The sequence below is a fragment of the Akebia trifoliata genome, unplaced genomic scaffold, assembly GCF_017979445.1.
Source record: "Akebia trifoliata isolate Shusen 1 unplaced genomic scaffold, ASM1797944v1 Contig00362, whole genome shotgun sequence".
Classification (NCBI taxonomy): domain Eukaryota; kingdom Viridiplantae; phylum Streptophyta; class Magnoliopsida; order Ranunculales; family Lardizabalaceae; genus Akebia; species Akebia trifoliata.
This window is the reverse complement of record NW_028236983.1, coordinates 94,909-119,808: the sequence shown is the minus strand read 5'-3', so window position 1 is coordinate 119,808 and position 24,900 is coordinate 94,909. Positions and strand designations below refer to the sequence as shown.

The window sequence follows — 24,900 nt, the reverse complement described above, 5'->3', positions numbered from 1 at the left end:
TCCTACATTATTTAATGGAAAATACTATCCAACCCCCCTAAGTTTGAGGCTCTCTACATCAAACAAACGATCAAGATTGGGGGATATATATTATTTGGGATTCCCAACAAAATAAATCTCTAGGAAACTTGTATTGATTCATAGAGAAACATGTGTTTATTCTAAATCTCAACGCTTTGTATGAAGGAGAATATTGAATGTGGTTTGAGACTAAAACAGTATTTATTTAGCGATCATAGTGAAAAATGGATAACATTTAGAGTTGCCACCTAATTTTATGATCTAGGAACCAATAATAGATTAGGCTAAATATTTTGAAATCGGCCAAAGATTTATGGTTTAGCTAGCCCAAAAATTGACCCACTTGACACCACTTAGGTTTATGACTATGTGGGCAGTGTGTCAACACTAGCGTTGTCAATGGATTGGGTCTGGATTGTGTTGGATCTAACTAGGACCAATCCGATAAGAGCATTGGACCTAACACTCATAGAATCGAGTCTATAACAGAAGTCAATAGTTGGATCCAAATCCAATCCCATTGGGTCCTAACTGGATCAAATCCAATTTGATATTTAAAATCTAAATAAACCCCATCTATTTAAACAAAGTATCTTTACTATTATAATGAGAAAAGGTGGACTAGAAGTGTTTCGATACATCCCTAAAGTCACCTTGATTAGTTTTTAAAATTACAAAAATATCTTTTTTACTATGTAATTTTCAAAACCACCCTTTAACTAATATTTTAAAATACAAATAAGCCCTTTAAAGACATGTGCATTTGCATATCCCACCTTCTAGTATAATATAATTTACTTACTTTTATCACATTTTATTGGATTGAACCCCTATAGATTGGGACATGGTTGATCCATGACTAATCCAATAGGTTATCAAATTGAATCCTTGTCAGAGCCCAAATTGTCTGTTTAGATCTGAATGTTATTAAAATGGATTGGATTCGGTAAGACTGGACATCAATAATAACATGGGCCGATCATCTTTTACATTTATTGGGTTTTCCCGAAATTAGCAGATTTAAATTGGCTGGTTAGGCTTTAAAAGAAAAATAGTTAAATTTAAATTTTAGGGTACAAGAAGAGAAAAGGGGGAAGAAATTAAGATTGCTTTCAGGAGAGTGAGTCCAGGATTAAAGCCTAATATTGGTTTTTCAAAGCACCCATAACCTGGACGAAAAGCCCAGCCTGCAAATGATTTGGACTGAATAAAAGGGTCACATAAGTCCGGCCCAAACTCTGCATGGTAATTATCTGGAATCCCATTCTTCACTGTATGTAAGGTTTTCTAGGCCGAACATATTAAGAATTCAAACCTATTTTAATTAGACCCAGTTTGACTCACAGGCCGGCCTACTATAAACTGTTTGGGCCTTAAAGCCCACTAAGGCAGTTATGAGCTTAGATCCCTATAACTAGACATAGATGCAATGAAAAACAATCAAGAAAAAACACGATCTCAACATACACCACAGTTGAGAGATGAGAGAATTTTTTCTTTTTCTGAGAATAATTTGCATCCCTAAAGTGCAATGGATTCATGGTGGATAGAATCATTTAGAAATCTTTTTTTTTTTTTACTTATCGTGGGCATCCTGTCCCTTCGGATGAGACTAATCTCACAGTCACGCACACCGCCCCCTCAGAAAGTCTTACGTGCAACTGCTTGAATCGAGAGTCAACCAGACCCTAGAGGGTGGCCCCAAGGAATTCATTGCTTTGTGGGGTTTCAAAGACTTGACCTAAAATTTAGAAACTGATTCAAATGGGTCTTGGAAATGACAATTTTGATATTAACTATATATAATTCTTTAATGGGTCGGGATCCATAGAGTCGTGAAAAATGCGCTTGTATCCTCACACATAATCCCGATCATATACATGAGAAATCCAACAGTTGGGATAAATGATATATCTCGAGAATATATTACAAATCTCTATGATAAATCTCAAGGGTTGGATCTCACTTATGCACAGTCAGGATTGTGTGTGAACATATGAGTTCAAAGCTTTCTACATTCCACACAGACTTGATTACACTTATGACCCCTTGAATTGTCATGTTGAACAAATAACATTCAACGAAAATTAAAAGAACAAGAAGACGAAAATCATTTTCAAAACGTGAAAAAAACCCATATTCGACCGTCCAAAACTATCAAATTTCATAAAATTCGACGGATCAAGACATCAAATTTTTCATTGCCAATTTTTATTTTTCAACAAGTCGAAACCGTCAAATTAATGGAGGGTGAGAGAAATTTGACAACTCTAAGCCATCAAATCAGAAAACATAAAAAATTTCAATGGTCTTACAACGTTGAAATTCAATTTCTAAAATTTGTGGGCCTTAACCCATCATATTTTCTTCACGTAATGGAGGTGGGTTCATGGAACTTTCCAAGTTAGAGAGAAAAGTGTTTTTCTTATCCAAATACAATCCATGAGACTGATTAAAGCTGTCTGCCTAACTTTCTTTGGAACGAACAATACGTTTAACTTTAAGTAGAACAGCCAAACTGAAAGAAGTTGCCAAGAAACTACAAAAGGGTTGAAGCATCATACCTATGAGGCTACCATGATTGAGATGGGAACCTATTCTCAAAAATTTCTAAAGAAAATAAATCTATAAACCTAACTAATCCCAAAATAATTTAAGTTATCTTTAGAGAAAATTCTCAAAACATGCGCAATTTTTATTTTATTTTTTTAATTCCCATTTCAGTGCACTATTCATTTTAATTCCGAAAACATGCATTGATAGATCGTAGGTATTTATTTTATTTTAAGTTTAAAGTAACGATCTTGCCAATAAAAATAAAATATGAGATAGTGAGAGCACATGTATTTATTCTACAAATGACAATTTCGCTGAAAAATAAATTTAGTATCGTTATAATAATAATGAGAGAAGGCAGAGCAGAAGGGGTTCAATGCCAAATTAGGAGTCGTCATAAATGTCTTTATTTTTATATTTAAATTTAATATAATTAAGGTTAATTTAGTTTAAAACCCAGAAAATTACAATTCACGCAGTTGGAATCGCATTACTTATATTTTCAAAATTACAAAAGTATCATTTTTACTATTTAATCTTCAAAATCCCTTTCAGTAATATTGTAAATTACAAACAAACCCTTTTAATACATGTGCATTTGCACATGCCACCTTCTAGTATATTTAATGACTAAATCACTGTAAAAAGCATGTTTCTGGAATAAAAATAAGAATAATGCTGAAGTGATCTTAAGCTAGAACCTCATATCGTACTTCATGATGTGAAAGTGGATAAGAACCATAAATGTGTTTCATCGAAATACGAGTAAAAAGCATATATGATTTATATCCACTTTCATGTCACGAAGTGCGATATGAGATTCTAGCACGACTCTTAAAATAAACAGTGTCCTAGAATGAGAATTTTTTCATATTCAATATATGAAATGGTTGACCCCATAATTCCAATCAACCCACAAGAATGGGTTAGGGCTTCGATCTTGAGACTGTAAAGGTAGGATCAAGCTCAAAAAATTTCAATCAATTAAATTTGAGTTAGGTTAAAGTCAAACAATAGCCAACCTAACCTGACCCTATCCAATAATATATTGTATATGTATATATTATGTTATGTATGTATGGATATAAAATAGATATTTGGTTTTATGATAAAGATAACTAAAATATATTATAAATAAAATAAATCATCAATAATCATTTTTTTTAAAGAAGTATAGAGATTGAATCCTGTTACTAATAATAATAATTGAATTACTTCTCATCTTAATTATAAGCAAAGATGAAATTGTATTCATTAGGCAAGGAAAATCCTTTGCAGATGGATGTAAATCCAAGTAAGTTTTCAAAATTTTGACCTCACTAGACGTTACTCACAACATGAAAAAATCCCATACTTGATAGCCCAGAATCGTCGAATTTCATAAAATTCAGCAGACTAAGGCATTGAATTTTTCATTGTCGATTTTTTTTTTTTTTTTGACAGACCGAAACCATCAAATTTATAGAGGATGAAAAAATTTTTGACGACTCTATGTTGAGTTTAATCCTACATCGAACACTCATTGCCTTGTCTTTCTCCTTAAAAGTTCTTGGGTCTCTCCACTCATTGTTAATTGGTTTTGAGTTTGATTCCTTAAATTTATCATGGTATCAGAACGGACTTTTTCTCTTGCACGTCACTCAAATGGACTCCAATCCTCAAATGACATGATAACAATTTCCAAACAATAACAAGTCAAGAAAGTTTGGCAACCCTATTTTATCTAAAATTTACTCATTAATAATTTTTCCATCTCACCATGGTCAAGAGAGATTTGTGTTTATTTTACTAATAATTCTCTCTTTAACTGCTGATGGGAGATCCACCAATACATTATCGACTCTTGCAAATATCCGCCATGTCCTTCGTCTGCTTATTTAACATTGATTGAGGATTTATTTAGCCAAGATAGTCCGAAAAGACAAGGTTTAAAATCTTGATATTGAGCTCACAAAGATAGAATCAAGTGAAATCTGACTTAATTAGGACTTAGTTAAAATTAAAATATATTGAAAATTTATATTTTAAACTTTATCTCTGATCCTTGGAAGTTAAACATGACAACTTATTCAGATTTTATTGGATACTTTTTGAATATAAGAAAACTTTAAAATATAATTTTTTTCATTAAAAATTTTAAACTTAACATTTTTATGTACTCATTCTTATTTGATTCCAGTCTCACCCCAACCCACCCCAACCCACGAGAACTTAGTGAACTTAAACACAATGGGGATATAAGGCAGGTCTAAGGCCTTGTTAGTAATCTCCATCTCCGATTTAATTCGCAAAAAAATCATTAATTTTTCAATTTTTTTAGTGAAAGTAATAGTCTTTGGCTTATTAAATTATTTTGAATAATTCACGTATTTTAAGTTTAAAAAAATAAAAAGTGTTTGTTTACAAATTTTTATAAAATTGATCAAAAAAAATAATATCGTAACTTGTTATATGCTGTATGTTGTGAAGTGTAAATTTGTACATCGTAATGTGTAATACAAGTTCGACTTTGAAGCAATTATAGTTCAAAATTTTAGAGGAATTCACATTTTTAGGTGATAAAAAATTTTATTTAAAAAAAATTAATAACATGTCCCTCTACATTTTATAAGATATCATCTTAATTTTTCAAACTGATAAATTATCCTTTGACTTTGGTTTTATTTTATAAACCAATGAAATAATAACCTCAATACCCTCATTATCACCAACATCATTATTACCATCATCAATTTCATCAATAGTATCACTATCATATTATCAAATTTTTGATTTTCAGATTTTTGAAATGAGATGGATAATACACATATAAATCATATGTCGCATATTTTTCGTTTATTGAAATTTTGATCAGATTTTTGCAATCCAAAATCAGATAAAACTTGAATTTTGGTAAGGGAACCAATCCAACTAAACAACCCCATTAATGGTGGTTTAACAAAAAAAAGTTACCCCTATAAATATGATCTCCTCACTTTTTTAGATATTAAAAAATAGTCACGCAAGAGTAACATTGAAATTGACATCGTTTAGGACATTGGTGTGCACAAAACCATAGATGCTTCTGATATCTTCTCACTTGTATCTAGATGAAAAGCATCTATGGTTCTACATACACATCCATGTCAGTAATGTTTGAAACGATGTCAATTTCAGTGTTACTTCAATATTTTTCATACATAAATAAATAAAAAGAGTAATTTCAGATAAGAGAGTAATAAAAAGGAATTATTTAATTTTCTTGTCGAAAGAGCATACCCACTATTTCTAGTGTAACAATGTATCTCTCCTTGGGCCAACCTAGGCATGTTGGACTCACTATTGAGCGGATTAACTTGACAAGTAAAGTGTGGACTGGAGACTTTTTGACACGAAACCTCTGATAATATCCCAATGTGAAAACTACTTTTGTCTACAAAGGCATCTTGACTCTTTTTTCTAACACATTTTAAAAACCATTTTTTTATTTTAATCCATCATGAATTAAACACTATTAAATTCATTAAAAATATATATATTTATATTCAAACTAGGGTTGTTATATTAACATCTAAAATTCTTTATAATGTCCATCACATTTAATAATAAATTCACTTTTTTTTTTTTAAAGTTTTCAGGGAAAATGAAAAACTAAAATACACATTATGATGAGAATCGAGAGCCTTGAAAAAAAGGATAATCTTGAGATATCCTTTTGGGTTAGGTGGACATTACAGATGCCTCCTTATATTTTTAAACAGATGACAGAACCCTTGACTTCAGTCTTGCACAAGAGACCAATAAAAAATGATGAAAACACGCTCACTTTCAAAATCATGAAAAACACTTGATTTTCTTCTTTCCGAACCATTCGATTTCCAAAACTTATCTTTAAACTCTTGACAAAAACCCTTGACTTTACTTCTAAAAAAATGTATCATCTTCAACTTCTCATAAAACCCCATTTTTTTCTTGACGTTTGATAGTTGATAAAGATAAATTAAGGACAACGGATTTTTAGAGAAAAATCAAGGACTTTGGAGAATTGAAAGTTGGGGACATTTCAACCATCTTACATTGATCTATCATGAAAGACTGAAGTCAAATAATCACAATTCTTTAATATATTTCTTTTAACAGAATTCTTGCAAAATGTTTCTTAATTGTTCAATGAGGTCACTTTCTTTGGTTTCATTTCTTTTGGTGGTTTGTGTTCGGGTCCTCTTTGACGTCTGTGCTTTCTGCCCCACAATTTGATGTTGAAATTCTGGTGTTGGACAGCAATGGCCGTCACCCTTAAAATAAATTTAAAAAACAAACAAATAAAAGAAAAAGGTTGATTTTTTTTTTTTCTTTCTATTTTCAATAATTTAGAGTAGAAGAATCTCACATAGACGTGTAACGAGTGGGATGAATCAGAAACATCTGTTTCGACTTTTGACCTCAAATTTAGTGAAATTTCAAGGTTTTGGAAAGTTGAAGAGATTTTAGGATTTTTGAGCTTTAAATGTTGATTGAAATTTTGGGTTTTGGAGTTATTTAATATCGAAATTGGGGTTTTGGATATTAGTGTATGGGTTTTGAGGAGGTTCACTGGTTAATGGTCTTTGAGCTCTAATTACTGGTATGAGATTTAGGGTTTTGGATGGTTCTTTCTGGTTTAGTCAGACACTCACAAAAGGATTGATTTTGAACTCTAATTGAGATAGAACTTGTGTTCTGAGAAATTGGAATTGGGGTTTAAGCTTTTAGAAATCAAAGATTTGGGATTCAATTTCACAATTCAAATCTTCAAAGAAAGCTGGGTTTTTAGAGTTGTATCAGGCCAATTAGGGCTACAACTAGAAGAAGAATCTGAAATTCTGTATTGGGTGGAGTGACGATGATGGAGAAACAGAAGAGTTTTCGAATAGCGATAGAGAAGCAATCCAGCTTTCCGGAGAAGAAGAAGAAGAGCAAAGAATCTCCTGGAAATAGGGGCGACACGCCACTTCATTTGGCTGCTCGAAGAGGAGATTTAATAAAGGTTAGAGAGATAATTGAAGACTGCAACAGTAAAGAGTTGAAGGATTTGCTATCAAAGCAGAATCTTTATGGGGAGACAGCACTATATGCAGCAGCTGAGAATGGGTACAGCCCCATTGTTAGTGAGCTCTTGAAGCATTTAGATCCTCAAACCGCTTCTCTCCAAGCCAAGAACAGTTATGACTCATTCCATGTTGCAGCCAAGCTGGGTCATATTGGTAAGAATTTTGTTATTGGACGATTTGTTGTGCTTGTACTACTTTGATTAGTTTCCATCTATTTTAATCCTGCATTTATGGTTATGTTTTACTGAATTGCTTCAAATCACTGTCAAAAAAATTTGCGGTTTTTTTTTTTAATATCAAGAAACAAAAAAAAAAACACTCCAGATAAGAACCCGATGTTGTTTTCTGTTCAGCACCAAACATTTTGCCCAAACATTTTTCAAAACATGGGTTAGAAGTTTTGGAATTGGCTGATTTTTGGTGAGGATGATCTCTACAGTGAGGAGATCATCATCACCAAAAATCAGCCCATTCCAAAACTTCTAACCCCATCAAAAATGGTTTACAAAAAATGGACGGTCCACGATTTTTCAACTTGTAAACATGGGGCTAGAAGTTTTGGAGGAGATCATCCTCACCAAAAATCAGCCCATTCCAAAAATTCTAACCCATGTAGGACAAAAATGGTTGGCCAAAACGTTTGGTGCTGAACGGGACCCATATATATGGCATTCAGAGGCCCTAAAGAGAGCCAAACATTGTGCCAAACATTTTGTCAATGCATGGGTTAGAGGCTTTGGAATGGACTGGTTTTTTGTGAGGATGATCTCTATGATGAGGAGTCATCCTCACCAAAAATCAGCTAATTCCGAAACTTCTAACCCCATGAAAAGTTGTTTACAAAAATTGGACAGTCCACAATTCTTCAACTTGTAAACTGGGGTTAGAAGTTTCGGAATGAGCTGATGTTTGGTGAGGATGATCTCTTCACCATAGAGATTATCCTCACAAAAAATCAGCCCATTCCGAAACTTCTAACCCCTATTTTGAAAAATGTTTGGCACAGTGTCTGGCCCTCTTTAGGGCCTCCTAACGCTTCCCATATATATATAAAAAAGGGCCTCCGAATGCTTCCCATATGTATATGCGTTCGGAGGCCCTAAAGAGAGCCAAACATTTTTCAATACATGGGCTAGAAGTTTCGGAATGGGCTGATTTTTTTTTTTTTTTTTGAGGATGATCTCCTTGTGATCTCTATGGTGAGGAGATCATCTCCTCAAAAAATCAGCCCATTATGAAACTTTTAACCCCATCAAAAGTGGTTTACAACTACTTGATGGTCCACGATTCTTCAACTTGTAAACTGGGGTTAGAAGTTAAGAATGGGCTGATTTTTTGTGAGAGATCATCCTCACAAAAAAATCAGCCCATTCTGAAACTTCTAGCTCATATATTGAAAAATGTTTGGCTCTCTTTAGGGCCTCTGAACGCTCCCCTGTATGTGTGTGTGTTTATGTGTAATGGTCTCTAGGATGACAGGCTCCTTGTAGTAAGCATCAAAAGCTCCATTTTCTGTGTGTTTTCCTCAACAAGGAGTTTCTTGGAGCAGAATTTGAAAATTGTCCCAAGAATTGGAAGCTTGTAGGATATATACATTTATTAATTTGAAAGCCCTTTATTCTTATTCAAAATAATACAACTTGGTTCCCAAAATTTGTGTTACCGCCACATAGAGGGAGTTTGCTATCGAGTCCTAATTAGGCTGGCATCAGTGGAGTTTCTGAAAAAAAAAAAGCAGGGATCATGAAGTAATCTAGTAGATTTATTTGAATTTGCAATGCAAAGCTAAACACACTTTTGGAAGATAGAAGATACTCTGCCAAATTTTCTTGGTCCTTTGGTGGTAAAAGGTGAATAATCCAATATTGTCATTTGGGCCTCTAAGAGGAACAACAGGCTGTAGTGAGTTGCCAAAAGACAAAGCCACATTCTTTTATGCCAATGAGTTAGCAGACTTGTTGACCAGAGGAGTCAATCGCCATTTGTCTCCATTTGTAATCCAGTTATCAAAAAAGGGGGAAAAGAACCAATGTACTCTTTCTTTCATAGTTGTATTCATCTTCTGTCTTTCATGGAATGTTTCACTAGAGGGTTTAAATTTGCAACTTTTTTTTTCTTAGATTGAATAATATTAGGGAAGAAAGAGTATAAAAAACCAATGTACTCTCTTCTCACTTTCTCTTAGCTTGGCCCTTCATCTATTTTTAGATAACCATTTCAATCCACCGAAACATAACCTAAGCAGGGCTAATATGCTTATGAATACTGGTGGTTGGAACCTCGAATTATCACTTTGATCCGTTCCAATTTCCTGGGAGTTTCCTTGATGAGAATATTGTCATGTTTTAGTCCAACTTCTTTAGAATCACTATTTTCTCTATTTTTATGTTCAGCATCTTGTTTTAGTTCACAATCTTTAATGGAATGTTGTGGATCCAATACTTAGGATCAGGCATATATGATGCTCATGATTGAGGATGGTTTGGGATGCGAAATGAAGACTAGATAACACCATTAAGACTTGGGTGCCAGTTGAAAGCCCTAAGGTGAGAGGAACACCGAAAATGGCATCGGTTGAGATAGTACGAAAAGATCTGGATAGACATACCTTGGCAGAATTTATAGTTCTAGATGAAGTTGAATGGAAAAATAGCATTCGTGTTGCTGACCCCGACAATTAGGATAGATAGTGGATGATGTTGGTGGTAGTGATGATATTTTTAGGGGATATTTGAAAAAAAAAAAAAAAAAAAATATTATTTTTAATAAAAGTAGCCATTTTTTCAAAATTACAAAAACAAACCTTGAGCTGCCATTGAAGAGCCTTTTTTGGCTAATTAAAAAAAAAAAAAAAAAAACCCTATGAAAAACAGCAGTATGAGTATAGTTTTTCAAGTTACTATAAAAAACCTACACTTCAATTATAGGTTTTTCAAATTTGCATAAAAAGTGACCATTCAAGTGTAGTTTTTCAATAGTTTGCATGAAAAACTACCATTTAGAGTGTGTTTTTCAAACACACTTTTGAATCTGAGTTTTTTCAATGAAATTAAGAATGTGTTTTAATTTTTAATTGGTGTGTCATAAACAATTTAATAAATTAGGCATCAAACCTAAATAGAAAAAAAATCATTTAAATAATTTAATATATGAATGAGTATATTACAATATAAAATAACAGATTATTTTATTTCTAGCATTTTTTTTATATTTTATTAGTATTTTTTAAATATAAAAAATATGTATTTCAACAGCTAACCCAACGGATAAATTTTTTGAAAAAAGTTTCATTTTGAAAAACTACACTTGAATGATAGTTTTTCATGCAAACTTGAAAAACCTACAATTGAAGTGTAGGTTTTTCATGGTAACTTGAAAAACTACACTTGTATTGTCTTTTTCAGAGGGTTGCCAAAATTGACTCTTTAATGGCTGCTTAAAGTTTTTTTTTTGTAATTTTGAAAAATGGTTACTTTTATTAAAAATAATATTTTTTTAAATTACCACCCTCGCCCCCTTTTTTTTTTTTTTTTTTCAGAAACAAGATTACAACTAAAAGAGTGAGAGGAAGACCAAAAATAACATGGGTTGAGTTTGGGAGAAAGGATATGAACTTAACCTAAGACATGTATTTAGACAGAAATGAATTGAGGCAAATGGCTCGTTCAGTAGACCCCAAATTTTTGTTATAAGGCTTGAGGATGATGATTGCACCAAATGTCTCGAAAGGCAGATTGATGCACATGATGTCCATGCAACAGAATGGAGTCATCATTGGTTGGATCCCATCTTCTAAATATCCTATCCAAACAATTGGCATAATTCGATGAGAAAAATCATTCCCTCAATGGACATTAAAATGAATTGTTCTCCTTATCTTTGATTCTCCTGAAGAATCCAAGCATATTATCGCAACTTATAATTGTTATGTTGTTCCGTTTTTCATACAAAAAATTCTGAGTTTGTATATCGTTTCCATGGTTTTGCAGATGTGCTGAAGGAGCTTCTACACTTTTTCCCTGAATTGGCCATGACAACAGATTCATCCAATTCTACTGCATTATACACGGCTGCAACTCAAGGGCACATTGATGTTGTCAATCTCCTTCTAGAGACTGACATAAATCTTGCTAAGATAGCCCGAAGCAACGGTAAGACCGTCCTCCACTCAACTGCGAGGATGGGCCACTTGGAAGTCACTAAATCTCTATTAAGCAAAGATCCAAGTGCATGTTTTAGAAAGGATAAGAAAGGGCAGACTGCATTGCACATGGCAGTGAAAGGCCAAAATGTAGACGTTGTGCTCGAATTGCTTAAACCTGACCCATCAGTTATCAATTTAGAAGATAACAAGGGTGATACAGCATTGCATCTTGCCGTGAAGAAGGCCCGCACTCAGGTTGATCTCATTTTTTATCTCACATTATTTTTATTTTTCTGTTTTTCAGTTTCCGACTAATGCCATACATGTCTTCTATACCTTAAAATGTTTATGTTGTTGACAATGCTAGCTCGGAATGTCAATAATTTTTGGGCTCCATGTCACAGGCCATTACCTACTTGGGGGTTGGGGGTGGGTCCACAAGAATATTCCATTACAAAAAATATGGAGCCCACATCCAGCCTAGCAGTTTATAGTTAAACAGCTCCAAAAGTGGAAGCCAGCATTCTTTTGTACCATACCCAATCTTCATGTATAGGTTGTGCAATAGGTCACCTCTTGGATGGACCACGTGTCAAAAATTATACTAATCCTGATTATCTTAACCATCCAATCAAGAGTTAAAACTTGTATGCTTAAAAAGTTTTGTTTTAATCATTAATACAAGAAGCCCACAAATTTTTTGTTGGGGTCACCATTTGGAATAAATGTATGATATTCATGCACATGTAGTATAATATAGTATTTTAGCTATTCTCAACTCAAGTGTTTTTGTCTAAAATATGGAAGGATATATGTTACAATTAAAAAGAAAAGCATTTCTATGCTTGATAACTTGATGAAAGTAGATTCTTATATCAAAGCATGGTGTTCTTTAATGACTTAGTACACATTTCTGTGCATGGCCGTCAATTTCCGAGCATCCAAGCAACAAGCCACTTTTTGGATGGGTGAAGTACGAACAAATCAACTATTTCATAGTCTGTTTGCACGCACATATGTGGTACAACATGCAGTAGTTATGTAAAAGTAACAAACGTACAATTCGGACAAAGTTAGTGGTATTATCGAGATTGATCCGATGGAGTCATGGTAGAAACAGTTGGTGATGACTTCTATGATGATTTAATTATCTGTGCTGAAATGTCTTTATATCATTCCAGATAATCCGCTGTTTCATCTCAGTTGAAGGTATTAATATCAATGTCGTTAACAAGGCTGGAGAGAGCCCACTCAATGTTGCGGAGAAATGCAAAAACGTAGAAATTGCCTCCATTCTAAAAGAATCAGGAGCCCTCGTTGCTAGGGACATAGCAAAGCCTCCAAATACGGCAAAGCAACTAAAGCAAACAGTTAGTGACATAAAAAACGATGTCCGGTCCCAACTTCAGCAGACCCGTCAAACCCGGGTTAGGGTACAGAAGATTGCAAAGAGGCTAAAGAAGCTCCATATCAGCGGTCTCAATAATGCAATAAACTCGGCCACAGTTGTCGCTGTCCTCATTGCAACTGTTGCTTTTGCTGCCATCTTCACTGTTCCTGGTCAATATGTTGAGACTAAGGTTGATAATCTCTCTCTTGGGCAAGCTTATATTGCGGACAATGCAGCATTCATCATCTTCTTTGTGTTCGACTCTGTGGCCCTCTTCATCTCCTTGGCCGTCGTCGTGGTCCAGACTTCACTCGTTGTGATAGAAGAGAAGGCAAAGAAACAACTCATGTTTGTGATCAACAAGCTTATGTGGATGGCCTGTCTCTTCATATCAGTGGCCTTCATCTCTCTCTCGTATGTAGTTGTCGGTCCCCATACACGCTGGCTGGCTATTTATGCGACAGTGATTGGTTGCTTGATTATGTTTTCTACAATTGGTTCCATGTGCTACTTTGTCGTTATGCATAGAATTGAGGAGTCAAATATGAGGAGTATAAGAAAAGCATCGGGAAGCCGGTCCCGTTCGTACTCTCTGTCTATGGTTTCGGATCCTGAGGTGTTGAACAATGAATATAAGAAGATGTATGCACTTTAGACTTACTGCATTTTCAGTAACTTAGGGCTCGGCCTATTAACTTGAGCTTGAGGTGTTTAAATGTGCATTGGTCATGTGGACATGAAATGGGTAAGGTTCTGCAACTTGGGAGAAGATATTGAGTAAGCTATACTGATATTGTTTACATTTTTCTTTCTTTTTTTAAATGGAGAGAGTGGGCTTATTGATTGTTTTGCTTTTCTTGGTTGTTTGGATATTTATGTGAAACAATTCTGGATCAGGATTCGGTGCATTGTATCATCTGTGACGAGTTTTAATGAATCTTTCTCTCTGAGATGATCAATTTTGGGTCTGTAAATATTGAAATAACATACAATTTTAATGTTTGTTTCTCATAGATGTGCACCACCCATTATGTTGTAATTCTCTTATTTTACCATTAAGACTAAGTCCCATTTTCTGTTTGGTTTTGATTTTGGAGAGAATTCACTAGGAACTCAGATACGTCATCCAAGTCTACACTATCCCATCTTACATAAATTAATTCCATATCATGAAACCAATCCAAAATTCAGAGTAATCTATGGATCGAGCTAGGCAATTAAGGTAAGGTTCAAAAAACATTCATATATGTATGAGTCAGAGGTTGGTTGCATTGTTCGTTTACACTATGAATAGGCTCGTCGTTGCATCAGCTCTATAAAGCATAACCGATTTTTTCATCTTATAAGATTCTCTTTTAATTTGTTTCGGTTGTTTCAGTCACATAGCACAGAAGAATCATGCTGATTAAGGCAACCTTCATTCCATGGACGGTAATTGTTATGTATAACAACTGGGTTTTCGACATTAGTAATTACAACCTCACTAACCCATTATTTCTAGGTGTTCCCCATAATTTGATTCTTAAGCCCTTCCACATTACCGTGAGGTTCAGACTCCATTCCTTTCCATGGGTTTCACACCTCAGAATATATCCTCAATCCATAATTTCCATTACTCGGAACTTCCCTTACAAGCCAAGGTCCTTTTTTTTCATAGACAACTGTATGCACCTTGGACCAAGCTGCCCCTGCCTACCATCTCCTCGGCTTAATCAGCAGCATCATCCATGATGCAAGGTATGGGCTTGGACTTGCATGCACATCCAAAAAAGCAAAGACATATTACTCAGATTTGGATGCACACCCATAAGTGATGTAGTTCATATTTGATGTTCATTTCAATACATATGTCAATTTATCGTATCTATCTCCCCATCCATGCTGCCATGTGGCATGATGATTGGTTGTGGTAGGAGGTGCGGGCATGATGGGAGGACAGTTAGAGCAATTCCAATGCATTAGAGCTTGGGTTCTATATCTTCTCTCAACTGTTATTTTACAGAGTTAGAACCCTCTAAAAGCACTCCAACACACTCAGGCTCTAGCTCTCTGGTCTGGAATATTTTGAAGAGTGAAAGTGGGAGAGGCAAAAAAAGATAGTGAGTTTCTCTCTCTCTCTCTCTCTCATGACGATAAAAAATGATGGTGGTTGTGAAATATTTTACTATAGCTAAATTTGTAGAGAGTCATTTTATCTTAGTACGATTGGAGTGAAGATCGCTTGAATAGGCAAAATCACTCTCCACAATAAAATGCCTGGTATATATGCCTATTTGTGTTGGAGTTGCTCTTACAAGTTGAGACATAATAGCCATCCATCATAACTGAGAAATCAACTCTATTAAAGGAGGTCAACCCATGTTAGAGGGGATTGGATCTAAGCGATCAATATATACTCCCAACTCTCTACAACTTGTTTCTTCTATTTATTATTTGACTTCATCGTCAAAGTGTCCTTAACAAGAATCACATCAATGTTGGAGTGACAACATTTCAACTAGAGGAGAAGAAGCAACATGTCTATGTAAACACCCCATTTCGTATCGAACTTGTGTCACCTCAATGAAATCTAATTTTTAGTGACTAGTAATGTTCATGGAACCCTTGTTAAGTATCATCTGAATTATTTCCAAGCTACTTGAAACCATTATTGACTTATAAAATCCACCTAAACAAACTTTCTCCAAAGAATCTTCATCTTTTTCGAAAATGACAAAATTATTGGTACTCCTATTATGGCATGAAAATATCCCAAAATATCTTAAAAACATTCAATATAGCAGAATTAACCTTGGGGACCACTTCCAAGCGATGTTGTCTAGCATGGGCACAAGGCTTATACGCACAGAATGTGTGGTCCAAGCATTGGACCTCGAAGTTGTGCCTTCGCTCCAAGCACAAACTTACAATCACCCTGTTTTATCAGACACGCCTGGTCCTCAAAAAGCCTTCAGTCTTGGGCTTTTGACACCCATAACTTGATTTACATTAGAACTGCAACTCGGGCAGGTTGGGCCGGGATGGAGATCAATCCGCGCCCAACCCACACTTGAGAAACACCAACACATGCCCATACCCAACCCGAACTTGGCATGGAATGCTCAACCCAAGTTGGGTTGGCTTGTTCCTCGTTAATACTAGATGATTTCATAATGATAATTGCTTATATAAAGATAAGTCATATGTAAAAAAAATATAAAATTTACAATTAATTGTCCTAAAAATATATTTCAAAGTTTATATACATTAAATTATAAGCAAATGTAAAGAAAAATTGGAGATAGTAATTGACTCGAGTTTGAAACATAAATAGTGAATGAGAAAGAAGCAAATATTTTTAAATTATAAGATTATTAAGTTCAGGTTCAAGAAACCAAATTATCTATGCCCGAAACCAACCTGATGTGATTCAATAAAAAATTATTTTGCCCATACCCTAGTTACCTATGCCCAAACTTGACCCAAGGTAGGGTTAAACCCATCAGATTTGGATTTGGCCTGCCCAAGTTGTAATCCCAATTTACGTATGAATTAATGTGATGTTAGCCAAACTTGGCGTGGCAATAGAATCTCTCTATTCATTATTCATGGTATCATGCTTTAAACTAATTGGACCACCTCAAAATGCTTTAAACGATGCCTAACACCTTTCAGATCTCATCACCTGATTCATGTGCCCTAGATTTAAGTTTGTTATCTAGAACTCGATTTTCGTAATTATTCTTTTTTATCAAAATGATCCTCAACGATAATCACATTTGCCATTTACTTGTATATAATAAAAAAGAAAAAAAAAATGAAAATTTCCAAATTGGATATATAGCCATTTTCATAAATATTATAAAAATAACTAATTTAGTAATTTAGCAAAGTACATAATTGTTTCAATAGTTCCCTCTTAAAATAAAATCCATCTTGCCGGCGCAATATCTATATGGATGACTTCATATTGCAGCGAAAAGTCGTTGGACACAACAGTTTTCTTTTCCCTTATAAAAAGAAAAGGATATTTAGACGTAAGACGAGTTGGTGGTGGATCACATCAAGTGCCACGTGGCAGATAGATGAACCACAGAGTGCGTAGGTTAAGCTTATCCTATCTCCCAAGCGTATGTTAGAAAGAATCACTCCCTGTTATAGTGTGTGTGTCAGAGTGGAGAGAGAGAGAGAGAGAGAGAGAGAGAGAGAGCTTTACCTTTGTGAGAGTCTGGAAGAAAAATTGCAGTGAAGTGTGAAGCCCAAACTTGAAACCAAATTTGCTCCTTTTTATGATGTTGTCGGGTCGTTTTCGCTTACGATCCCACAAGTCTTCCTCTCTTCTTCAACTCCATCGCTTCTGCTTCCCTCTCTACCACCATCATTACCACCAAATTCCTTAAAAACTGTAAGTTTTTCTTTTAATCTCTTAGGTTTTTCCTCTTTTGGGTTGTGTATTTTAATTTATTTATTTTTGGGTGAATTTGAACTACAAAGTTGAACAGTTTTCTTAGATCTGAAAGCAAAAAAGGGTTTATTTGGGATTTTTATTCCAGAAAGATCATTGATTTGGTGATTTTGGATTTTTTTGGGTGATGGGTTTTGTAGATTTCATTTGGATTTGTTTTCTTTTCTTAAATTAGGATAGGGTTTTCATTACCTGTAGCTGGCCTCTTTGTCTTTTTTCAGAAGCAAATGTGTGAAAGAAGAACAATTGTCTAAGATCTGAGAGCAAAACTAGGTTTATTTGGGATTTTATTTCAGTAAGATCGATAACTAGGTGATTCTGACATTTTTGGGTGATGGGTTTTGCAGATTTCACTGGATTTGTTATCTTTTCTCTCTCTCTCTCTCTCTCTCTCTCTCTCTCTCTCTCTCTCTCTCTCTCTCTCTCTTATTAATTTTAAAATAAAGATAGGGTTTTTATTACCTGTAGCTGGTTTTTTCTTTTTTGGGTATAGTGGGTAGGGGGGCGGGGAGGGAGATGGATTTTTGAAGATTTAAGTTGCTAGGGTTTGTGGGTATAGTGGGAATTTTTGTTATATGATGGGGGCAACATTTTCAAGAGTAGATCTTAGATTGTGCTGGGGACAACTTAAACTTCAAATCTCTCAGATTGTAAATCATTGAAACACTATCTATTCAGATTTCCTTCCTCTCTTTTTTGCATATCTTGTGATATACAACGTAATGACTGTTAGTTTTATAGGTTTTGACTTAAATTCACAACTTTTTCTGCTTTATTTTTTCATCTCTAATGTACCAAGTTTGCACTATATAATTCAGAAAACTGTATTTTTACCTGTTCTCAACTTTTGAGCATAAACTTGGTCTTTTTTTTTTTTTTAGTGAAGTCAATCATTTGTTAAAACAAAGGATATTCATAATTTTGACTTCTATATAAGTACATTTTAGATAAATTGATTACTTTGCTGATATGGTTTTAACTTTACAAGTTTAACTAGTGCTTGTATGGATTAGAAGAAAAGGATTTGAGTGGTATTTATAATGTTAATATGGTTAAACATTTAAAGTAGTTAGTTTTTATCATTCCCTATGAGGTTTAAATCAGCATGTCAAACCATGAAACATTGCTCAAACTTGATGATCTATGAGCTCCGAATTGACCAAGTTTATGGTCAAAAGTTGTTAAAATAACCTAAATAGAGAATCATAAATAAGTAAAATAGATGTGAAATGAGTAAGTTAATCGTCATTATCAAAGTTTTGTTCCAACTAACAATTTTAATGTCATTATCAGATCCCAAACCATAGTGGTATCAAAGTTCTTATCAATTTGTTTTACATATGCCGTCATTGCCTATTTGATAAAATAAAACTCACCAATAACAGGTAGTCACGTCAAATATGTAAATTAAATATCGTTAAATTTAACAGTGTTTTAGAAGGCATTTGATTCCTACTCATCGAAGCTCCCCTTAGGGAAGGTGATGCAGGACGATGAGGGGATAACATAAAGTAAAGGGTTCTAGGAAATTTAATTTAGGATTTTGGGTAAGGATTAAGGATTTGAGATTGGGTTTATGATTTGGGTTAGGATAGGTAAACCCAAAAGTAATTTGTTTTCCCGCAATTACAACAATTTCAGTAGGATAATAATAAGGGTTAAAGGATTATTGGTAAAATAAATTGGGGTTATAGGTTTCAAGAATCAAGAAAAACAAAAGAATAGAAAAGAAAAATAAAGATTAGAGGAAAAAAGAGATGGTGTAGAAAGATAAAACCTTGGAATCACACCAAGAATGGTGGAGAACTCACTTCACTCCAGGAAAGAAACGTATTCTTTATTCATTAAAATCTTCATTGTTCATTAATAAAAATAAACCCTAATACAATCTCTATAAAGAAAATAAATCAAGAATCCTAGTCAAACTAAAATTCCAAATAAATAATACTAATTTTCGTATCTTTCTCTCTCCTAATTTTTCAACCCTAATAGATTCAAATAAAAAACAAACTAAAGTTACTAAACTACTCCTAATATTATACTAAGACCATGGGCCAACAAAATATCAAAATAAGCCCAAAAAACATTAAAATAAAGCCTTAAAATAGAAATTTAAATAAAAACTAAAATCTACTCTTTAAGATTTTATGTCCCTATCAGAAGGGCTTCCTTAAAATGGCCTATCCCTTTTTAGGGATGAACGCCATGAATTTTGGCAAGCATTTTTTTTCCTTTTGATCTCCATGTATCTACCCCGAAGTCCTTCAATTTCTTTGAAGAACTGGATTTGGGATCAATTATTTTGGTGTTAGATGCCTTTTTATCCAAGTTTTTTATTCATTGCTATTCTTTACTCTTTCTCGTAGAAAATTTCTGTTTGTTGTCGTGCCTTTGGTTGATTTTTGTGGCCTTGGTGAAAACAACTGTTGTGGTGGTGAAGGCCTTCAAGCAAGAGGATGCAGAGTTGACCTTGGAGGAAGTTGTTAGGTTGGTTAAAAACTTAATCCTCCTCAAGAAGGCTCACATATTTGCACAAACATTTATTTTTTTTTCTAAAATTGCATCAATTTTAAATTCACCCCTATGACTTGATTCTGTCAGCTCATTTCAGCTAAACTCAGGCCATACGTTCACCTTTTTTTTTGTAAGCTCTTCCTCTGGTCATCTAGATCCTTCTCAACCTTACATCCATCATTGAACCTCCTCTTCTTGGAATTTTTAAGCAAATATAGCTCCTCAACCTTCTCTTTCTTCTTCACTCCATCACCTTCATAACATGATCCACCAGTGCTTACTTGATGATATTGACCAGTACTTTGTCCACCCTCGAAGTCAGATTGATTCTTTCGCCAAAAATGGTACCTGAAGAATTACATTGTAAACATATCTCCAGTTTTGCACAGACTCTTAGGGATCCTAATAGCACACTTGCACACCAAATCTTTGCTACCTACAACTCAGACATGCTCCACTACATCCACTAAACTCCCGAACCTGTTCTCAATCACCTTAAAAGATTTAGTTTCCATAATTGAAAGGGAAGACCAATAATATTGACCCATTTGGTGTTTTATGTGGCTCACATATCCAGATCAAACGAAAGGAGAAAATATTGCAAGACAACAATAAGATCATAACTTGGAATAAACAAAGCTGTGCTTTGAAAGTTTAGGGATCTCACTATAAAAAGGAGGTTAGATTTCTTAAAGACAGAAATTTATAATCGTAGACCCACCTATTGAAATTTATTCATTTGTCCCATGCCGTCATGCATGGGTGGAATGGTGAGAGGAGATATTTCCTGTTAAAGATTGTTATTGTGGAAGTGCCTCATTCATAAATGGGTCAATTTGAAAGCAGCTTCCCTGATCACTTATATTTTTTTTTTGAAATTAGCCATTCATTTGAAAATGAAAATCATCTGGTATGGATGCCAAAATAATTTATAGACAACACTTTTTATTGATTGGTGATTTATAGACAACACTTGATATTCACACCAATTAAAATTTACACTTGCTTTGATTGTAATTGAAAATTCTTGTACCATCTATGATCAAAACATATTTCTGTCTAACCAATGTCATTCTATGGTTCTCCCGAAAACTGGAAGGATAGAAATGTGTTTTCATTGTTGGATTTATCTTTTACATCAAGGACTGATGCTAGCAGTACTTTCTATCCTTTTCTTTTATTGTTCATGTTAGTTGCCCCCTAAATACATATATTCCATGGGGGCATCTTTATAATTTGTTTAAATGATTTAATCACACATCATCAGTTAAGGAAGAAGAGAAAGAAAGTGTGCGTGGGTGGGTTTCCTCAAACTTTCTTTCTTCTCTTCTTTTTTTCATGCAACATTCTCAAACCTCATCGATATTGATGATGATGTTATGTATTATAACCTTCATAAGTTCATGCATCTGAACTGGTTTGAGCATCCCATCTCAGCTCAGTTTGAATTGATGTACTTCTTTATTTTTAGGGCTTCTCTATCATGGAGGATACACAATCAATTGCCACACTTATAGACTACACAACATCTAAGATACAACAGCTTCAGCAAGCATTTGCTGAGCTTGAAAGCCATCGTGCCATAACTCTGAACATGAAATGGAAAGAACTTGAGGAACACTTTCATGGGCTTGAGTGGTCCTTGAAGAAAAGATTTGACAACTTGGAAAACCAGGAAAAGGAGTATGAGACCAAGGTATCAGAGGCCCAAGAGAAGTTGGAGAAGCGGGAAGCTGAAGTTATGGCCAAAGAAGAAGATTTGTTAGAGAGGCTTCAGGAGAAGAGAGATGCTGCTCTCATTGCTGTTGGAAATGCTTTTGAGAAGAACAAGAAGGCTTCGGATATTCCTTTTTTCAACGGTGAGTGCCATGCGGGAGCTGACATAATTGTGGATGAGAAACCACCTGACTCAGAAGCTGTTAAAAAGCATTCAAAATATGGAAATATGGAGATCACGCCTTGTCCCCAGTTGATCAAATTATGTGAAGAAATGGACTCTAAAGGGCTTCATAAATTCATCTCAGACAACCGTAAGAACCTTGCCACAATTCGGGAGGAGATTCCATTTGCATTAACAGCCGCAACTGAGCCTGCTCAACTGGTCTTGGACTCTCTAGAGAATTTCTACTGCATGGAAATGTCACCGCTGGACACAAAGAGGGATTCCAATCTCTTGGGAGTTCGCCGAACTTGTATCATGTTGATGGAGTGTCTTGTCCAGTTGTTAGCAGATCCCGAATTGGTTTCTGTTTCCGATTTAATCTCAGAAACCATCAGGGAGCAAGCAAAAGTTGTTGCTGAAGAGTGGAAGCCGAAGTTAGATAATCTCGATGTTGATGCCAGCAGTGGTAACTCCTTGGAGGCTCACGCATTCTTACAGCTTTTGGCCACTTTTGGAATCGCTTCTGACTTTGACCTGGAAGAACTATCCAAGCTAATACCCACAGTTTCTCGTCGCCGTCAAACAGCTGATTTGTGTCGTTCACTTGGGTTGTCGGATAAAATGTCAGGTTGGTCTTTCCTGTACATAGAACTTTTAACGTGTTCATGTATTAGCTAAAATTATTCCATTTTTTGTTTTTTTTTTTCCTTTAACTCTCTATTGCTCATCCATTGCTTTGTTTTCTTAGGTGTGATTGAAGTACTTGTGAGTAGTGGAAGGCAAATAGATGCTATTAACCTGGTATATGCATTTGAACTTACTGAGAAATTCCCACCTGTATCCTTACTGAAATCTTACTTGAAGGAGGCAAAGAAAGCTTCTTCACCAGTAAAACCTGGGAACGCATCTCCTAATGCCCAGGTGCTTTATAGCTCGTCAAATGTTATATTATGTACTGTTTATCTCTCATTAAATTAGAAGGTCGTGTTTACGCATGATGTGTTTAGTTTAGTCCCACATCGGACACTCATTGCTTTGTCTCTCTCCTTATAAGCTGTCTCTCTCCTTATAAGCTCTTGGACCTCTCCACTCATTGCCAATTGGTTTTGAGTTGGACTCCCAAATTTATCATGGTATCAGAGCGGGCCTTTCTCTCCTCCACATCACCCAGTTCATATTGCCACATGCTTTGGCCCAGTCTGGCCCACTCGTGCGGGGGCTTGTTGAGTGTAGGCTCATATCAGACACGCATTACCTTCTCTCTCTCCTTTATGCTCTTGGGCCTCTCCACTCATTGCCAATTGGTTTTGAGTTGGACCCCGAAATCTATCATGTGATGCAGTCCAAATGGTGAACTATACTTTGATAATTTGATATGGACAACCAAATGGTGTGCCCCATCTGGGAATCAAATACCAAGGTTTGGTTTGCTAGTCAAAGAAAATGCCTTTTTTCCACCTCTCTTATGAGGGTTGAGTTCCTGACACGTGATTTATGCTTAATGGGGTGAGCTCTGATCAAGAAAGTAACAAATCTTGAGTGTAACTGCTAATATCTTTTCATCTTCCGTGTTTCAGAATGAGGTGAATGAGCGAGAGCTGACTGCCCTTAAAGCTGTGATCAAGTGCATTGAAGAGCATAAGCTTCAGGAGCTATACCCGGTGGAACCCATACAAAAACGGGTAGTCCAGCTTGAGAAGGCCAAGGCTGACAAGAAGAGAGTGGCCGAAGCTGCGAAGCCTCAACCCAAGAGGCCCCGTGCCAATGGTGGGGGTTTTGCGCCTCGTGTCTCTAACATCATCCCAGAAAAGAGCTTCTATACTAGAGGGCCTGATAGGTGTCCCCCGTACATGTACGACAGGCCATATTTGTACACTGGACCCACTGACAACCATGCTTCCTCACTCTTGGGCTCTCCGAACTACAACCTCTCACCCAACCATGGCAGCTACTTTGGTAATGGATATCACTATCAAGCCCCATATCTACACTAGTAGAGAAGGTAAAAGGTGATCGTGACCCTCGCTTTTTAACTCTCTTAGTCTTAACCCAGTAGGGAGCATTTCAGGTATTGAAATGTATGGAGAAACTAAATTTTAAAGAATTTCTGTTGATTGTAAGCTAATGTTGCCCCATGTTTCTGTTTAACATATAAACTCGTTTGTGATATATATGATGTTGTACTCCTTGATCTAGTCATTAATGGGTCTGTTTGGTTAGACGTTGGGTTGTACCCCTTGGAATTGGGACTTTTGTAGTTCTTAATTGCAACTCCAGTTAACAGAGCTGGATTGATGACATGGCGAATGTGATGGTTGGTGTTCACAGACAATCTACACATTGTCTGGATCAGAGAACCTCCAAGGCTTATGTGATGGGGTTGGTGTTCACAGATTAGCTTCACTTAAAAAGGAAAATTGCTTCCTCATGAAAGTTGGAGGCTATATTTATAACCAACAAATATTCTCTTGAGAGTGTTATACACCAGAGGAAAATCGACGAATCTGTATCCGGGCATGCGTGCTTGCGTGCACACGCACACGCACACACACACACACACACGCTACTAGTGTTATTTTGAGCTCGTTAAATATGTTCTCCCTATACTTCTTTTTCCGGAGAACTATGTTTCTTATATAGTAATGGTGTAATGGATGCTAGATAGAGGAAGATCATTTTCTTATATGGTACTGGTGTAATGCATGCTAGATAGAGGAAGAAGGTCCTTATCTTCTATCCTTTAACGAAATTAAGATCTTGTTAATAATTTGAATAATAAAAAAATCAATATTTTTCTCGCAAGGAAAATGCTGTAGTAACCTTAAAATGTACATCAATTGTACATTACTGTACTTGAAATAACAATAGAAAATTTAATTC

General features: G+C 35.2%; 2 protein-coding genes across 4 annotated transcripts; both read left to right on the top strand.

Annotated features, from left to right (window-relative positions):
• The first annotated feature begins 6,768 nt into the window (after window positions 1-6,768).
• LOC147381553 (ankyrin repeat-containing protein At5g02620-like) lies at window positions 6,769-14,195 on the top strand. Its single transcript, XM_086430276.1, has 3 exons — window positions 6,769-7,799; window positions 11,636-12,045; window positions 12,972-14,195. Exons 1-3 carry the CDS (start codon window positions 7,439-7,441, stop codon window positions 13,833-13,835), a joined length of 1,635 nt encoding a protein of 544 aa, XP_086286402.1. The 5' UTR covers window positions 6,769-7,438; the 3' UTR covers window positions 13,836-14,195.
• Window positions 14,196-17,333: 3,138 nt separating this feature from the next.
• On the top strand, window positions 17,334-24,215 carry LOC147381552 (FRIGIDA-like protein 3). 3 transcript variants are annotated; one of them, XM_086430280.1, is made up of 5 exons: window positions 17,334-17,564; window positions 20,065-20,111; window positions 21,610-22,648; window positions 22,769-22,941; window positions 23,598-24,215. In XM_086430280.1, exons 3-5 carry the CDS (start codon window positions 21,622-21,624, stop codon window positions 24,012-24,014), a joined length of 1,617 nt encoding a protein of 538 aa, XP_086286406.1. In that variant the 5' UTR covers window positions 17,334-17,564; window positions 20,065-20,111; window positions 21,610-21,621; the 3' UTR covers window positions 24,015-24,215. The 3 variants fall into 3 exon arrangements, with proteins under 3 accessions (XP_086286406.1, XP_086286405.1, XP_086286404.1); XM_086430279.1 differs by having other exon boundaries at window positions 19,991-20,111; XM_086430278.1 differs by lacking the exon at window positions 20,065-20,111 and having other exon boundaries at window positions 17,335-17,564.
• Window positions 24,216-24,900: the final 685 nt, after the last annotated feature.

Excerpts from the sequence above, each read along its gene's own strand:
- LOC147381553 (XM_086430276.1), top strand. The coding sequence starts at position 7,439 with ATGATGGAGAAACAGAAGAGTTTTCGAATAGCGATAGAGAAGCAATCC. Across the intron at positions 7,800-11,635 it reads AGCCAAGCTGGGTCATATTG|ATGTGCTGAAGGAGCTTCTA; the intron begins GTAAGAATTTTG and ends ATGGTTTTGCAG. Across the intron at positions 12,046-12,971 it reads TGAAGAAGGCCCGCACTCAG|ATAATCCGCTGTTTCATCTC; the intron begins GTTGATCTCATT and ends ATATCATTCCAG.
- LOC147381552 (XM_086430280.1), top strand. The coding sequence starts at position 21,622 with ATGGAGGATACACAATCAATTGCCACACTTATAGACTACACAACATCT. Across the intron at positions 22,649-22,768 it reads GTTGTCGGATAAAATGTCAG|GTGTGATTGAAGTACTTGTG; the intron begins GTTGGTCTTTCC and ends TTGTTTTCTTAG. Across the intron at positions 22,942-23,597 it reads ACGCATCTCCTAATGCCCAG|AATGAGGTGAATGAGCGAGA; the intron begins GTGCTTTATAGC and ends TCCGTGTTTCAG.